The 15,425-nt window shown below is 39.8% G+C and overlaps 1 protein-coding gene across 5 annotated transcripts in view; it reads left to right on the top strand.

Moving 5' to 3' along the window:
- The first annotated feature begins 545 nt into the window (after positions 1-545).
- Positions 546-15,425, top strand: part of TRPM6 (transient receptor potential cation channel subfamily M member 6) — a 100,177-nt gene continuing 85,297 nt past the window's right edge. For all 5 annotated transcript variants that reach the window (XR_012053093.1, XR_012053094.1, XM_072922522.1 and 2 more), the window contains exons 1-2: positions 546-2,812; positions 9,069-9,226. Coding sequence is in view for 3 of the 5 variants with exons in the window: in XM_072922522.1 (XP_072778623.1) it covers positions 9,197-9,226 (30 nt within the window). In the remaining 2 variants the exon portion in view is untranslated. The remainder of the gene's footprint in view (positions 2,813-9,068; positions 9,227-15,425) is intronic.

The following is a 15,425-nucleotide window of genomic DNA, read 5'->3' as shown; positions in this document are numbered from 1 at the left end:
ATTTATTAGGTCTTTTTGCTTAAAATAGTGAGCATGTCAGCTTCGTTGGTAAACACTTGGAAAATTCTGGAATTTTTTCTGCCTAGGTATCTGTATTTGTTGCTTATTCATTTAGCTTGTTGAGATCTCTGAATACCTTCTGAAGAAAGGAGGTGGCTTAGAGACTTAAGCAGTTCACAGTGCCTCTTTGGATATCCTTCTGCTTTCTGTCAAATTAGTTGGATACATATTTGAATAATATGTATTTTTCTCAGACAGTTTTAGCATTTTGTTTGAGTCCAAATACACCAATTTAGGAGGCACTTGGAAATTTTTCCAAAAACCAAACTCCTTTTCTGGCAAGAAGGCTATAAAACTGCTATTTTATGTTTACTATAACCAAAATAAATTAGTGGAAAAATAGATCTATTAATTTGTTGAAGTGTTTTAATTGGTTATATGATACACATTTTGACCCTATATAGTACATGTGTTCCTGTGAGTTTATAGTATTTCAGACCATCCAGTCTTCTCAGGATCCAGTATTTTGCATTATAAGTTGGTATCTTTGCAACACACTGCTCAGTTAAAATTTGCTTGGTTCTTCACTCACAGTAGATACATCCTAGCAATAGCCTGCATTTTATTATTAAAATCTGTCATTCCACTCTGTTCGTGGGACAGAAGGTGTTTTATTATGGTCTTTCAAATACATGTTTGATCTATCCCATAGCCAGATAAATAAGTCCTTTACAACAAATTTAAGCTTGGAGTGTGCTGTAAGCCATATGTGTACTTCATTTGCAATTGTGCTGTAGGCAACCACTTTCCTCATAGTTTATTCCAGTTGTGGACTCTGTTAAGGCTGGAATGTTACGGCTACTTTTAGTTTCCTGAGCTGATTCATTTTTTCCATTCATCTCTTTGCAAATAGAGGTAAATTTAAAAGCCTTGGAAAACTACTTGAAATTACTCTTGAGAATGGGTTATACAAGAGGCTGGGGCAGTAATGGGGAGTGATGACAGATTACATAAATTTGAAATTAGAGACAAAAGGTACGATAAATTGGATTTTTCAGATGCCATATGACACTGAACTACCAAATTGCTGGTCTTGACTTCTGACCCCATTTTTCTAGAGGCTTTTCATTCATAAGCTGCATATAAACTATATGTAAGCTTAGAAGTTTTAATTTGTATATACATTAACATCCAGTGAAAAAAAATGTTTTAAGATAATGTTTTAAGAAATGTTTTAAGATAAAGAAATGCCATTACACATTGAAATAATTCAGTAGCTGCATACTGGTTGACAGTTTTTATTTGGTATGGTTTTAAATTTCAGAATAAAAAAATAATGTATATTTTCTATAGTTAACTGGGAGTTTGATATTCTCTAAAATACTTTTTTCTAAAAGGAAAAACCAGTGCCACAAGCTTAAGAACTTGTAAGGTGTAAGCACATCTAGACATCATCTGGGTTGATCAGGTGCTGCATCAGCCAGTTGCACAGTAAGAGTACACGCATAATAGTATGTCAGATACAGGAGTTAAATATATGTAAAAGTAGATTTAAATAGCAAAGTAGCATGACCAACGTGTCATAAATATTTTGCATTATTCTAAACTAAAGGCCTGTTTTAGATTGTGTGATAGGTGTTTATTGAAGGCCCGCATTAAGTTTATGGTTCCTAAGATAGATAGATAAGCCTCCAGGAGGAGATTAAAGCTCAGTCCGCATCAGGAAAGTGAAGAACTACTTTGAAAAACAGGCTGCATAAGTTAACGTGTGTTGGTAAGTAGACTGATAAAAAGGGGAAAAAAGTGGAGGATGGAAGGTAGGTGATCATGAAGTGACTCAGCCTGTGATTGCAGGTCTAGTTGGCCAGCAGATCAATGACAAGAATATTTTCAGCGTTAGCTCCATCTTCAGCACAGCAATACTACAGTAATTTGAATATGGTATCAACTAAATATAGTAGTTTTTTCATGGTTTGCTAGTTGATTTTTTTCCTGTTGGCCAGAAATTTATGGATGTTAAAAAAGCATGCTTGTATATAGGGACTTGGAAAATATATGGGGTCCTTCATAAAGAATATAAAATTGTGCAAATGTATATATTACCAGGTGAAACTAAAGATGATTACTATCCAGCATCTGCCAGCATGTTCTAACCAGAACAGGAGATTTATTTGGGGAAATGAATATATTCTTTTTTGAAAGCCTCTGACCACAACTGTGGGAAGAGAAGTTAGACTGCCCAGACTCACTGTTTTCTGCAGCAAAACTTATGCTCGAAGGAGCATTTAGTAATAACTGATATGCTTGGGTTGGTTTAATTACTTCCATGCCTACAGTTATAACTTGACACTCTAGGTGGCAATACACATCCACAGCAAGTTGCCATGAATCTGGAAAATGTTTTGGGTATACTTTTATTCCAGACTGCTACTGAAAATTCAAGCAGTGACGTCATGAATGCTAATAATTTCCTTACTTGATACATAAATAAGGGCAGATCAACTCACAAGTCCCTGATCATAAGGTGACACAAAATTTTCAGCATAACTAGAGTAAAAACATTGTGTCAAGGAGTTTTGATTCGTCTTAATTCTCTCCAAATCTCATCCCCCGAAAAAACAAAAGCAGCCAACCAAACCCAGTTATCAAATACATGGGATTTTGTTGTCACTGCTGTGTATCAGAGTTTCCTTTAGTTCGGCCTGGGGAACAAGCTTTATCAGATTGCATGTTGGATGGAAACCTCAGTTGGTGGCTGAAGGCTACTTGAAGTGTCCAAGGTGAGGAAGTGTCTAATATAAGGAAGAGATAGGTAAGTGCTAATTCAAAAGAAACTAACTCACAGGAAATGTTTGTATATAGATATTTAAATGTTTTAATATAGATAACTTTTTGCAGGGTATGAAGAAAATTAGAGAAGGGAGATACTTATTTTCCTATTTCCTGATTAAAATTCCTACTTCATGCTTTTTGTATTAGAGAATTTGATGGTGATGTATGGTATATTTTAACAGTATATTTTAATTACTGTTGCATTTGAAAGTAATAGTTGCAGTCAGTAGTAGTTTATGTTTTTAATATTCTTGGTGAAGTATTCTTGTATTCATTACTTCTTAGTCACTTCTAAGGACTTAAAAAAAATATTGTTCTTTCTTATCTTAAAGCCATACAGATAATGTTTTCCCCTACTGAAGGAAAAAATAGTGATATGTTACCTTTCCCAGGGGAAAAAAATGTGAAAGCCAGATGGAGGCAAACTAAATTTTTGTATGCGTATTTAGTTTGTTTTAAAAAATACTATGGTGGATGTTTGTTTTCCTGCTTTTGTTTTGTCTTATTTTACAATTATAAACTTTTGAAAGAAGGGATATGGACTTGCTAAGCATTACATTTTTTCCCGCTTTCCTTATGTGAATGCTTGCAGTTCATATTTGGATTGGTATATGATTAATTAAATTATTTACCAAGTATGAGGTTGAGAAAATCAAACAAAAATAGCATTGTACTATCTGCAGGGAAGTTTAAGCTAGAGAAAAGCCTTTCATGCAGAGCTATGAATGGAAATGAGCCGTTGATTGTTCTCTTGCCCAGGTGAATTTTGTAACATCTTTCATTTGGGTAGTACACCAATGTTTTTCTACCTAAATTGAAACATAAATTGTATGTGATCTGCTCAGAGTGTCAAATACCTCTCTCTGAAGCCTGATACTACATGCTGGATATTTCCTTTTGAGGCTTCAACTTGTACAGTATAGAAATTGCTTTCAGTTTCTTTTAATTCCTGGAATTAAAAACAAAACCAAAACCAAACCAAACCAAACCAAACCAAAACCACCCCCCCCCCCAAAATAAAAAAAAAAAACCAAACCAAAAACCACCAAACCAATCAAAAACCAACCACTTTATTTTGTTTCTGATTACATAATTATTATGTAAGAACTGCTTTGGCATAAAGTAAGCTACCAAAAATCCTTTGGTTTCATGATCATCAGTTGGAAAACACAATCTTTTTTAAAAATCAAATAATCACAAAAGGTTGCATCTATGTATTCTATAATAGTTTTTCTTCTTTTACCTTTATGAAATTGAAGAAACTTGTGATTGAAAAGAGGAAAATCTACTTCAGACAAACCTGTGTTTCTAAATATGTGACATTCAAATGCAGTCTCCAAAGACAGCTTTTAATTTTACAAATTTAACTCATGAAAATAATTCTGAAGTATGATTGTGAAATACAGTATGAAAATAAAAACCAGTCACACTAATTCACAATTTTGTGAATTGTGAATTTTGTAATATATTGTGATTTTCATAAGGATGGAACTAAACTTATTTCCTCTCCTAGGCTAGTCAGCTTTTCCTCAGAAAAGAAAAGTACTTAAGATGCTTTCGTAAAATATTGCCCATGCTGATTCCTTTGATAATAAAAACTACAATTTAAAAACATGCTATAGCAATTAGCAAACACATTGGTATAAAAGTCACATAGGACTAAGACACTGGATTATAAGAGAAGAATGTTGATTTAGAAATGGGTGGTTGCTGCAAGGAAAGAGTGAACTTAATCTCTTGAATAAAAGTAAGCTTAAATTTACTTTGCTTTCCTTTTAGAAATCTGGGTACCTAAAGGTGAAATTAGAGCAGCAGCAACAAACAGCCAAGTTAATGAGTTTGACTGTTCATGTTATGGTATATTTCTATTATTTAGTATGGGATAGCTGCTCAAAACACTATGTAAAGCAATAGTTGTCATAACAGTGCTCTGCCTAGCTGACACCTAACGTCTCCTGATAACTGCCTGCTGCCTTCATCAGGGGGTGCTCAAAGCCGTGTCCTGCAGGCCAGGTACGGGTGAATCCAAATGGTTCCCTGCCTTTTCTGCGATGGCTTGGCCATCAGGCTGTACGTGATGGGGTGGGAACCCTTTCCCAGACCCCACAATTGCTAGGGTAGCCTGTGAAAGCCAACAGTCAGTTTCTTCCTTGCCTGCAGAGCACTCAGCTGTTACTAAACACACATGTAACATGAACATGGATGAGTCCTTGGCCTTTGGACGACTGGCACAGACAAAAGACAATATTGTTTACCATGGAACTACCCCTCTTCTTGCACTGTATAATCCAGCATTGCTTTAAGTCTTGTGTTCCACGCTGAGACTGCATGTGCTCAGTGTACTTCACAGATATCTTAGTAAATTCAGGTTTTCCTCTTGCCTGCAGCAATAGATCACTAAAGGACAGACTTCCTTCTTCCTAAGTGAAGCGTGCTGCTCCTTGTACATTCATCACTCTTTAACCCTTGATTTTCAGGTATTAGATTTTCAGATAATTTTTTAAATATTTTTAAATATTTAAAATATATTTTTTTTTTGTGAATAGTTGATTTTTAGGTAAATAATTCTCAGTTAGTTCGAATTAAAGAGATCAGTCATGTGTATAAGGCTCTTTTTTCAGTCTTAAGCAAAAAGATTTTTTTTGTCTCCTCTAAAGTTCAAAGCATTTGCTTTGGCACAACTTTGAATATGAATATTAACACAAACTTCTGTCTTCCCAGTTATAACTTCTTCCACACCCTATGAGAAAGATACCATGAAAACATAGAAAGTTAAGGTTTTTGAAAGGCCTGAAAATAATTTTGAGTGGATTTATAATCTAGTTCCAATCCCTAAGGGACACCTCCCACTAGACCAGGTTGCTCAACGCCTTATCCAACTTGGCCTAGAGCACTGCCAGGGCTGGGACATCTCCAGCTTCCCTGCAGGTCCATTTCAGACGCTGGAAAGTTGCTATGTGGTCTCTTCTCCAGGATGCACAGTCCCAAATTTCTCAGCCTGTCTTTGTAGTGGACATGTTCCAGTTCTCTTACCAACCTCATGGCTCTCTTCTGGACTTGCTCTAACAGTTCCATGTCCTTCTTATGTTGGGGACACCAGAACTGTACACGGGGTGGGTGACTCCAGGTGGGTCACACAAGAGCAGAGCAGAGGGGCAGAATCACCTCCTTTAATCTACTGGCCACACTCCTTTGGATGTGGCCTGGAATGTGTTTGGCTTCTGGGCTGCAAGTGCACACTGCTGGCCCATGTTGAGTTTTTCATCAACTATCACCCCCAAATCTTTGTCTCAATTACTTCAGGGCTGCTCTCAATTACTTCTCTGCCCAACCGTTGGGTGTGTCTGGGATTGCCCTGAGTGAGGTTTAGAACCTTGCACTTAGGTTTGTTGAACTTTATGAGGTTTGCCTTGGCTCGCTTCTCAAGCCTGTCAAGGTCCCTCTGGGTGGCATCCCTTCCCTCCAGCGTGTTTGACTGCACAACTTATCTTGGTGTCATTGACAAACGTGCTGAGGGGCTCTTGCTCCCAGTGTCCATGTCACTAATAAGGTGTTGAAGAGTATCAGCCCAGTACCAACCCCAGCTTGTGCCTAGTATGAAAAAACACGGAAAGCAAAATACAGATTTTGAAAATTGTTTTATAATGAGGATTTGAGAGTGGGGTAATGTCTGGAGGAGATGTAATGACATGTATGATTGTTCAATGGAACAATCCATATGTCTGTCATTTGACACAGTCCAGGAAGCTAAGTCAGACAGAAACCTTACCTTCTAGGAGTACTCTGAAAGGTAATACTTTTGAAAAATCTATTGACCACTCTGAGGGATACAAGGAATGAGAGAGCAAACAGAGGAGATGCGATGTTCCCTGAGGACAATTCTGCAAAAACTTCAAGACTGCTTATTCTTTACTCTGAGGGATACAAGGAATGAGAGAGCAAACAGAGGAGATGCGATGTTCCCTGAGGACAATTCTGCAAAAACTTCAAGACTGCTTATTCTTTAGAAGTAGGAATTGTGTTATTGGTCAATAAAGGCTCCCCGGAAACTTGGAAAATTTTGAAGGTGATACTTTGACTACACATGCCATCTGAAGAGTCATTGAATGTGGAGATAAAAACCACAATGTTATGCTTTGATCCTGCATCTTCTTTGTGTTTATCTTCATTACCTGAAAGAAGGTTGTACTGAAGCAGATGTTGGAGTTCTGTCCCAAGTAACAAGAGAAGGCAAGAGGAAATAGCTTCAAGTTGTACCAGGGAGGCTTAGATTGCATACACTGGAAGGGCTGCCAAGCTTTAAGACAGGCTGCTCAGAGAAGTGATAGAATCACCATCCCTGGAGGTTTTTAAAAGATGCGTAGATGTGGCACTTAATGACATTGTTTAGTGGTGGACTTTGCAATGCTAGGTTAATGGTTGTTTGATCTTAAACGTCTTTTCTAATCTAAATTATTCTATGGATCTATAATTGTTGTCCTGTGAAGGTACATTGTGCTTCTCTAGAACTATAAAGCATTTATCCGCATGAGGTGGAGGTTACTACACCTTAAAACTGCCAAGCACACTTTTACACCAAGGCCTCTTAGAATGCCTCCACTAATTTTCCTACAAATTTTCTGTTACGAAAATTTAGTAACAGAGACTAAGAGACCATGTGAAATATTGTTTCTCCATTCTGGATTGTGATGTACTGCCGTAGGAAGCAGTATACTGGTTTCCATGGGACCATCACTGCAAGCACAGAAACTAGTTGTGATTGCAACCATAGGATGAAACCATTCTATCGCATTTTCTTCTTGGGTCTATACCAAGGGTATTTCAGAATGCATTCTAGGAGAATTATGTTTAGTTATTTGTGATTGTGACCATCATGTTGACAAAACTTACCCCACTACATTCCTGGCTGTGGCAACTAGAAACTGTAAAGTTACAAAACCAATTTTTCTTACAAAACCAATTTTTCTCACAGAGTAAGTTTTGCAGACTGTCCAATTGACTTCAAATAATTCTCCATTAATACAATGTCAGAACTATGTTCGGGGATTTTGAGTCATACTCAGACATTAATAACTACTTGTTGTATGGGTGACATGCATAAAAGAGAAAACGTCCTATCTCTGTGTAATTCAATATTTATAATGCTCTTCCTTGTCTCCTGTGAAGCATGTTTATCATGTGAACAAGTAAATTATTGACATTTATATGCCTGTTTAGGTTCTATCATCATTTAATAATAAAAAAAATACTCTATTTGTGATGAGGGAAGTAATGTTCTCCTTTGTTGAGAGATCAGTTTCTAAAATCAACAGGAGGGAAGATTTACTATGTTCAGATCTGGAACAATCATTGTATATAAGCTCACTCCAGGAGGTTGCCTTCACACACTGTATGTGTGTGTAAGGCACAGACCAAAGCAGAAAATTCTGTTCTGTTGTAGTTCAGAATCTGCATGGTAAAACAATATTTATATTTTGTGCTATAGTGAACAACATTCTGCCACAATGCCTTTCCACAGCATGCTAAAGCAAAGGCTGAAAGGGTCATCATATGATGAGTGTGGTCAGTATATCTGCTGCCAGCCTTTGGTCTTGGATTGACTTATACTACTTCTTCAGTTTTGTTTGATAAAGATAAATAAGCCTGAAGGCAGGCTGATTTGTTGATGATGATATGCATGGGGAGAAATCTAGAAGCAGTCTGCCAGTTTTATTCCTGTTCCTCTCTTTGCTGCATCATCAGTTCTTGAAGGTCTGCTAGGGCGCTAAGGCAAAGGTAAAGGTGTGTATATAGTCTTATGAAACTCGGTATCTTCAGTGTGCTTGGACATGATGAAACAATGAAACTGGGAGTTCCCTCCAAAACAGATTAGTGCATGAGATATAAATTAGTTTGGGCTTTTTAATTCCAAACTCTGTATGAACATCTAGTAGATTCTGCCTGATTAAACATGACGGATGGAAAAAACACTAAAAACATTTCAGTGTACTTTGCTGGATATGAGGTATAACAGATCTTAGAGAACAGAGTGAGTATCTGGATGTTAATGTCTTTGCAGCCCACCCATGGAAACAATAGAAACAAACCCATTCCTCTTTGGTAAGTGTTTGTATTAAGCAAAATATCCTCCTTTGTGACTGATTGCTTTTTGGTACACTTGGACTTTGTAAACTATGCAAGGTGATGAATGAATTAATGCAGTCATACTTTGACAAGTATACATTTAACTTACTTAGGACATGAAAAGCAGGAGATGTGATGCACTGTTCCTAATGAGCGTCCAAGAACTGAGCTGTCTGCACTGCTGTTGAGGTGACAGCTTAGACACTGGAAATAAAGGACTAACAAAAAAGAAGCTTAAAAGATGGACAAGCAAGATAGCACTGGTCTTAAGGTAAGTCTGTAGAAATAAAATTTATAAGGAGGAAACATCTCAGCAGTTCTGGTTTCTAGAGAAAACAGGAGGGTACATGAGAGTGACATGGACTTCGAACTACTAAAGTGGCTGTTATAAAACATGCCACATGTGTTTTCGTATCAGTGAAGTGCTGAGGAATTTGGTGTAGGAATTTGCAGCATAAATTGGCTTATATGGCTTTTCACAGATTTTTAGGTCTTTGTACTAGGTAAGAAATGACAAGACTTAATTCAGGGAAGATTGAGAATTTCTTATACCTGAAAAACTCTTCACAACTTAGAAAAAAATGGCAGAAACTTGGAATTAAGAGAATGCTTGGAATCACTGGAATATGTACATGTAGCTGTGATGCAGAAAGTACAATGTACCTGCATGTGCTGGGATACTTGTTTCAAGTTCCTTATGGAGCTCAGATTCATATGTAGAGTGGGCACGGTAACAGTTACTGATACACCCTATTAAAATATTTATTTTCTTAATTTATAAACATTGATGATACTAGCAAATTGAGCCAAAAGCTTTTATGCTGACTCAGGATGTCTTGATTCAGAAAATTTAATTGACAGTAACATAATACTTTAAAAAGAAGGTGTAGCTAGCTAAAGAATTAACATGATGTTCAACACCTGCTAAAATGTCTAGAAGTCCATCCTTTTATTAGAAGCTGTAATACTTTGTTAAGGCCTACCATGTGGGAAATGCAATATAAAAGTCTAAAGTCAAAATAGAAGAAATACAAGAAGCAGAAAACCATGCTTGGCAGGGGACTGGAAGCAGTTTTATTATTGTCTCTGTCTTTGAAATAATAGTTTATATGAAACTCCTTCCATGTTTGACAGCCAGTATTTCAAAAGGTCTTGAGGCATGCTCAAGGACTAAGCAGGCTCTGTTTTTTGGGCTGCTACTGACAGCTCTGTGTATGAGCTATCTTCTCCCTGGTTCTCACAGAGGCCCTGCTCAGACACCTGCAGTGCACCAGCACAGTCTGAAGGCAAGCCTCTCCTGTAGGGAGGAGGATGAGGGAGAGCTAAACACAACAGAGAAAGATAAGACTTGGCTGATCAGGAAAATTATAAATTGAGACTAGAAAATGGAAGAAACATCTACAAAGTGCAAAAGGATAGGAAATAAAGGTAACATCCAGAATCAGATGGACATTGTATCTCACAGTCAATACAGTGGCCAGAAGCTGACAAAATAAAAAGAAACAGTAGTCAAGAAGTGAATGAGAGAGCAGAGCTGAGAAACCAAAGAACTGGAGCCTGGGATTTATTATAGGAAGAGGGTAAGTTTGAGAAAAGAGAAAATGGGTATTGACTGAAAGGTAAGGTCTAAGAAACAAGTTGAAGAAAACAAAGACTGGAAACTAATTCAGGATAAAAAAGAATGCTGTATGCCTATTTTATTAGTTTACACTAGGTACAACCAGGTATAATTATTGCAGGGACTTTGTTTTGATATCCTTGGTCCTTAGAACATTCAAGCCTTCAGTCCTGCAGGGGACAGTGGTAACTGCTGAGTGGCTGTTGAGGTTTGTGTTTTAAATTTTGTCAGTATGGAAAAAGTGATACAGAAAGTATGTGAAGATAACTAAGAAGATCAAGAACATAAGTGTTCAAAAATTTGGGTTTATATCCAAATTTCATCACTTCATGAAAATTTTAATTAATACAATGGTAACAGATTGTTTTCTTATTCACTGATCGTGTTCATTGTCATGAGGTGTAATAATGCTACTGTTCCCTTTTTACCTTATTGCCTTCAATAATGGCTTGTCTACCTGTGATTCAAGTCTTCATATTTCATAATTGAAGAGAATTGCTAATTTCCTCTTGGACCTTCTAACTTTATGGTAATTTATACCATGAATTTAGTTTTACATCCCCTTGAAAAGTGGGCATTAGGAGGGGGACTAAGATGCAGGCAAACCAGAGTCAAAAAGCATATGCTGAGTTCAGGGTGCCTGTGATCTGGTCTCCCGATGTGAGAAAGAATTTGGCAGGGTGGAAGAAGGGCGCCACTGGGCCCGGTAGGGGAAATGTGCGAGCGGCGATCTCCTCGGCCCGGCCGTCGGGTCTCCCCGGGCGTACGGCAGCCAGGACGGAGAGTGTGCTCGCCCTGCCCGCACAGGGAACCGCGGCGGCAGCACGCACCTGCCAGGGCTGGGGGCAGGTAGAAGCCAGAAGGGGTAAAGGCCGGCGCCCCGCCCGGGCCGCGCTGCCGCCGCGGGCCGAGGATCGCGGGCCCGGCCCATGGCGGCGCGGCGGGAGCTGCTGCGGTCGCCGCTGGGCTCCGTGAGGCGCGGCCGGGGACGCGGCTGGCGGGCCCCGCGCCGCGACCGCGCCGACCCGCAGGTGAGGGCGGCGCGGCCGGCGGTGACCCCGCTGCTCCTCAGCACGGGCCGTGCCGTGTCCCACCGCGTCCCACCGCGTCCCACCGCGTCCCACCGCGTCCCACCGTGTCCCTCCGTGTCCCGCCGCGTCCCACCGTGTCCCTCCGTGTCCCGCCGTGTCCCTCCGTGTCCCACCGTGTCCCTCCGTGTCCCGCCGTGTCCCGCCGTGTCCCGCCGTGTCCCACCGTGTCCCTCCGTGTCCCGCCGTGTCCCTCCGTGTCCCGCCGTGTCCCGCCGTGTCCCGCCGCGTCCCACCGTGTCCCGCCGAGCAGCGGGGGGCTGTGACCGATCCTGCCCTGCGCTCGCCGCGCCGTGAGGGGCGTCCGAGCCAACCGCAACTGGCATCAGGCTCTGTCTGAAAGTGCAGGCAGCTCTGGGGGGAGGTCAGTGTTAGCTGACGGCAAAGAGAAACCTCTGGGCTTCTGGGGATGGTTCTACCAGGAATCTGGTGCTCTGGGCCCGGGGCTGTTTAGCGCTCCGTGTATTTCGGCAGACAGGGACTTGAGTGGTTTCCTGCAAACGCCGTAGATCTGCTTGTATTGCAGTAGGCAGTTTTGCCGTAGTGCTATTCCAAATAGCCATAAGGTTAGGTGCAGCATGTCTAGCTGGAGAAAAGTGCTTCCAGCTTTAGTAAATTATTGCTTCTTTCTACTATGATGCTGACTGAATGTTTTTGTTTGTGGTTTTGGAAGGGTTTATTTTTTTTCTGTTTGTTTTTTCTTTAAATTTAAAGACGGGACGTTTGTGATTCAGATGTTTGGGGTTTAAAAAGAGAGCTCTGCTACTATATACAACATTACGAACCTGGATGATATTTCACACAGATCATGCTGTAGCAACATTGCTGTAGCAAATTTTCTTCTGAATCTTTTTCAGATATACTTGCTGATAAAAGAAACGTGTATACAGTGGAATATTCTTTATATGTCTCTTTATAACACCCTTTTCAAAATACACAGTATCTGCTTGTAAACTAAGAAAAAAAATGAGCTAGTTTTTTGAGTTGTGAACACTTGAATTTAAACCACACAATTCTGCTGCCAAAACACTGGAGTAGCCAACATTTAGAGATTCATGTCTTTTGGACCTGCCAGGGGAACTGTAGTGTTACCTATAAGAATCAGTGGATACTGATATGAGCATAAAATGAATTTAAGGAAATATCATCATAGTTTTCTTTTCTTTCTCTCTGAAGCATGCTCTAAAGTTGTGAAATCAGTTTACAGATTTTTGCTAAGTTTATCTTATCCCATAACAACCTTATTTAACCTAGTATCAGGCTTATATGGTAGTATTAAAGCCACATTAAGCAACAAATAGGTTATTCGGTTTGAACCAGTTTCCTTAATTATTTTATGGCTTGATAAGGAAAAAATGAAGATTTCATGACTGTTACGAGGTCAGGGCACAGGGGCCGCCTAGTAGTGAATATGTTGAACTATGTTGTCTCTAGTAGTAACCAGAATCAGGAAGAAAACATAACAATTATCCATAACTATACCAGAAAAAGATATTTCTCTTTGAGCTTCAGCATGACTTTTTTTGGTTTTATATTATGGGAACAGGGAGCAGAAACTTGTTACTTGTTACTGTTTTCCCCCTCTGCCCCTTTGTGACCCACCAGTGAATGGCAAAATGCCATGTAGTAGCTTGAAAAGAGCAGAAAGTAGCTGAGTTTGAAATGTCTACAGCTCATAAAGGAAAATATAGTTTCAAAAAACATGTCTGTTCAGGCATACATATGAATATGCAGTGCAGACAGTACTCCAGTCTGGGTTGTGAGTAAGTGATGAGTAAATCCATTTCAGTTTTCAAAACTGATGCTGGCACATAGAGCACAGATCCCTCTGGGGCCAGTGAAACCTTGCGTACATGTTGATCTGCTTTGTGGAGAGCCTCATGGGCCTGGAAATGACCAGTGTTGCTCCCCCATTCACCCCAGGATTTCTTGTTTGCCTCTGCATAACCACACTGGGAGGTGTCCTGAATAATAGAAAACAGGTTTTAATGGCCGTGAAGCTGGAATTGTGCTGGATTCATAGCATTGTCTTTAAAGTGGGATTGCAGTACAGGACAGCACGGGAAAGCTGCAGCAGTATGAGGGGATGTTGCTGTCCATGTTGCTGTCAGCATGAGTCCATGTTGCTGTCAGGACTATGATGAACATGATTGCTGTTACAAATAAGATGGCACAGATCATGGTGGACTGCTGTAGTCCATCTACAATATCTGACAGTATGGTTGGAAGTTAAATTAAACTATTCCAGGAGGAAAAATCTATGTGAACTATTGCATTACTCTTCATACCCATTTTCCTACATAAATAGCTCCTTCATCCCTCCTTTTTGTGGTTCAGATTATCTTAAGTTGATTTTTTACCTACTATCACTATGTTAAGTGACAAGGTGGATGTGTGCATGTGTGTCCTCCAGGAGGCTGATCTATAGGTTTCTCTGCTCTCTCCAGGGAGGTGTTAGGTTCAAGCAGGGTAATCCAATTTTTTGAGAATTGCAGCAATATGTTTGAGACTCCCTGGATGGCACACAGCACAATAAGAACCTGAGGTGGCCACAGTTTAGCAAGATTTGGTCTTTCCTCTCTGCTCCTTTCAGACAGGCTCTATCAAATGCTGTGTAAAACTTCCTTGATTCTTGTAATATATAAACTTATCACTGTGTAATATACATTCTAGGTAAAACCTTGTGATCAACTTCGTATGACTTGAACTACCAGTTCTTTTGCTTTATGTTCTCCTCTCTAACACTTTCCCTTAGTTTTTGAGGTGGTCATACTTTCGCCTGCCAACTGAAAGATATAGACCCTGGTCAGGGGCCATAGCTGTTTAAGTCTCAAAAAAGGCAGGTAGTATTAAAGCACTTGTCTTCATCCTTTCTGTAGGTTTGCCACGCTTTTGCATCTCTGCCATAGTGCAGTTGCTGGTACATGCTGTTCTAAGTTGTACAGTACCCTCTGTCCTTCATATAGGAACAGAATGAGGCATCTAAAAACTGTTTCTGAACTTCGTTGGTGTTCTTTTTACCAGGATAGAAGCTGGGTGCTGTCATGATGTACTTTGATAAACGCTAGTCAGAGAAAGTTTTTTAAAACCCTTTGGCAATGTGACATATTGTTTCAGTTTCCAAATCAGAAAACCTTTGGTTGATTATAAAATTTTTGCTTCTATTTTTTTATGATTATTATGTCTTAGAGATGAGAGTGAAGGTCAACTCTCTTCAGTGTTATCAATAATGGAAATGTCTGCAGAGGCATGCCTGCCAGCCTTCAATGGTTTCAGGTATAGTGATCTGGAACTTGGTAAGCACATGGCTGCACTTTGGTGTCAGCACTGTGATGAAGAAAATTAATGTTTCCACTATGGAAGTGGTTTCCCAGTGAGCTTGTAGTGCTAGAGATTGCGCATGGGTGACTAGGACTCGGTTGTATCTCTGAAAGGTTGGCAGCCTGTTGTGACTCTAGTGTCACTTTGGGCTGCATTGTTGAGGTCAGGCTGTGGAAATAAATTTTTTACCAGCCTGGCAGGGGTGGGATTATTCCAGGTTTGATCAGTCCTAGTCCTACCAATCCTATAAACCAGTGCATTTGATTACCTTGTATTGGTGCAATTTAACTCCCAAAGAGGCATAGCAGAGCTTCTACTAGTACATCCCAAGTTAACAACTTATGAAATATGTCCACCTCTCTGCCTGCTGCTCAGTTAGTGTTTCAGAAAGGCTGTGTGGCACTGCTGTGCAACCTCAGCCCTCACAATGAGCTTGTCCTGTC

This window comes from Taeniopygia guttata, chromosome Z (genome assembly GCF_048771995.1).
Source record: "Taeniopygia guttata chromosome Z, bTaeGut7.mat, whole genome shotgun sequence".
Classification (NCBI taxonomy): domain Eukaryota; kingdom Metazoa; phylum Chordata; class Aves; order Passeriformes; family Estrildidae; genus Taeniopygia; species Taeniopygia guttata.
This window is presented reverse-complemented; position numbering and strand designations above follow the sequence as displayed.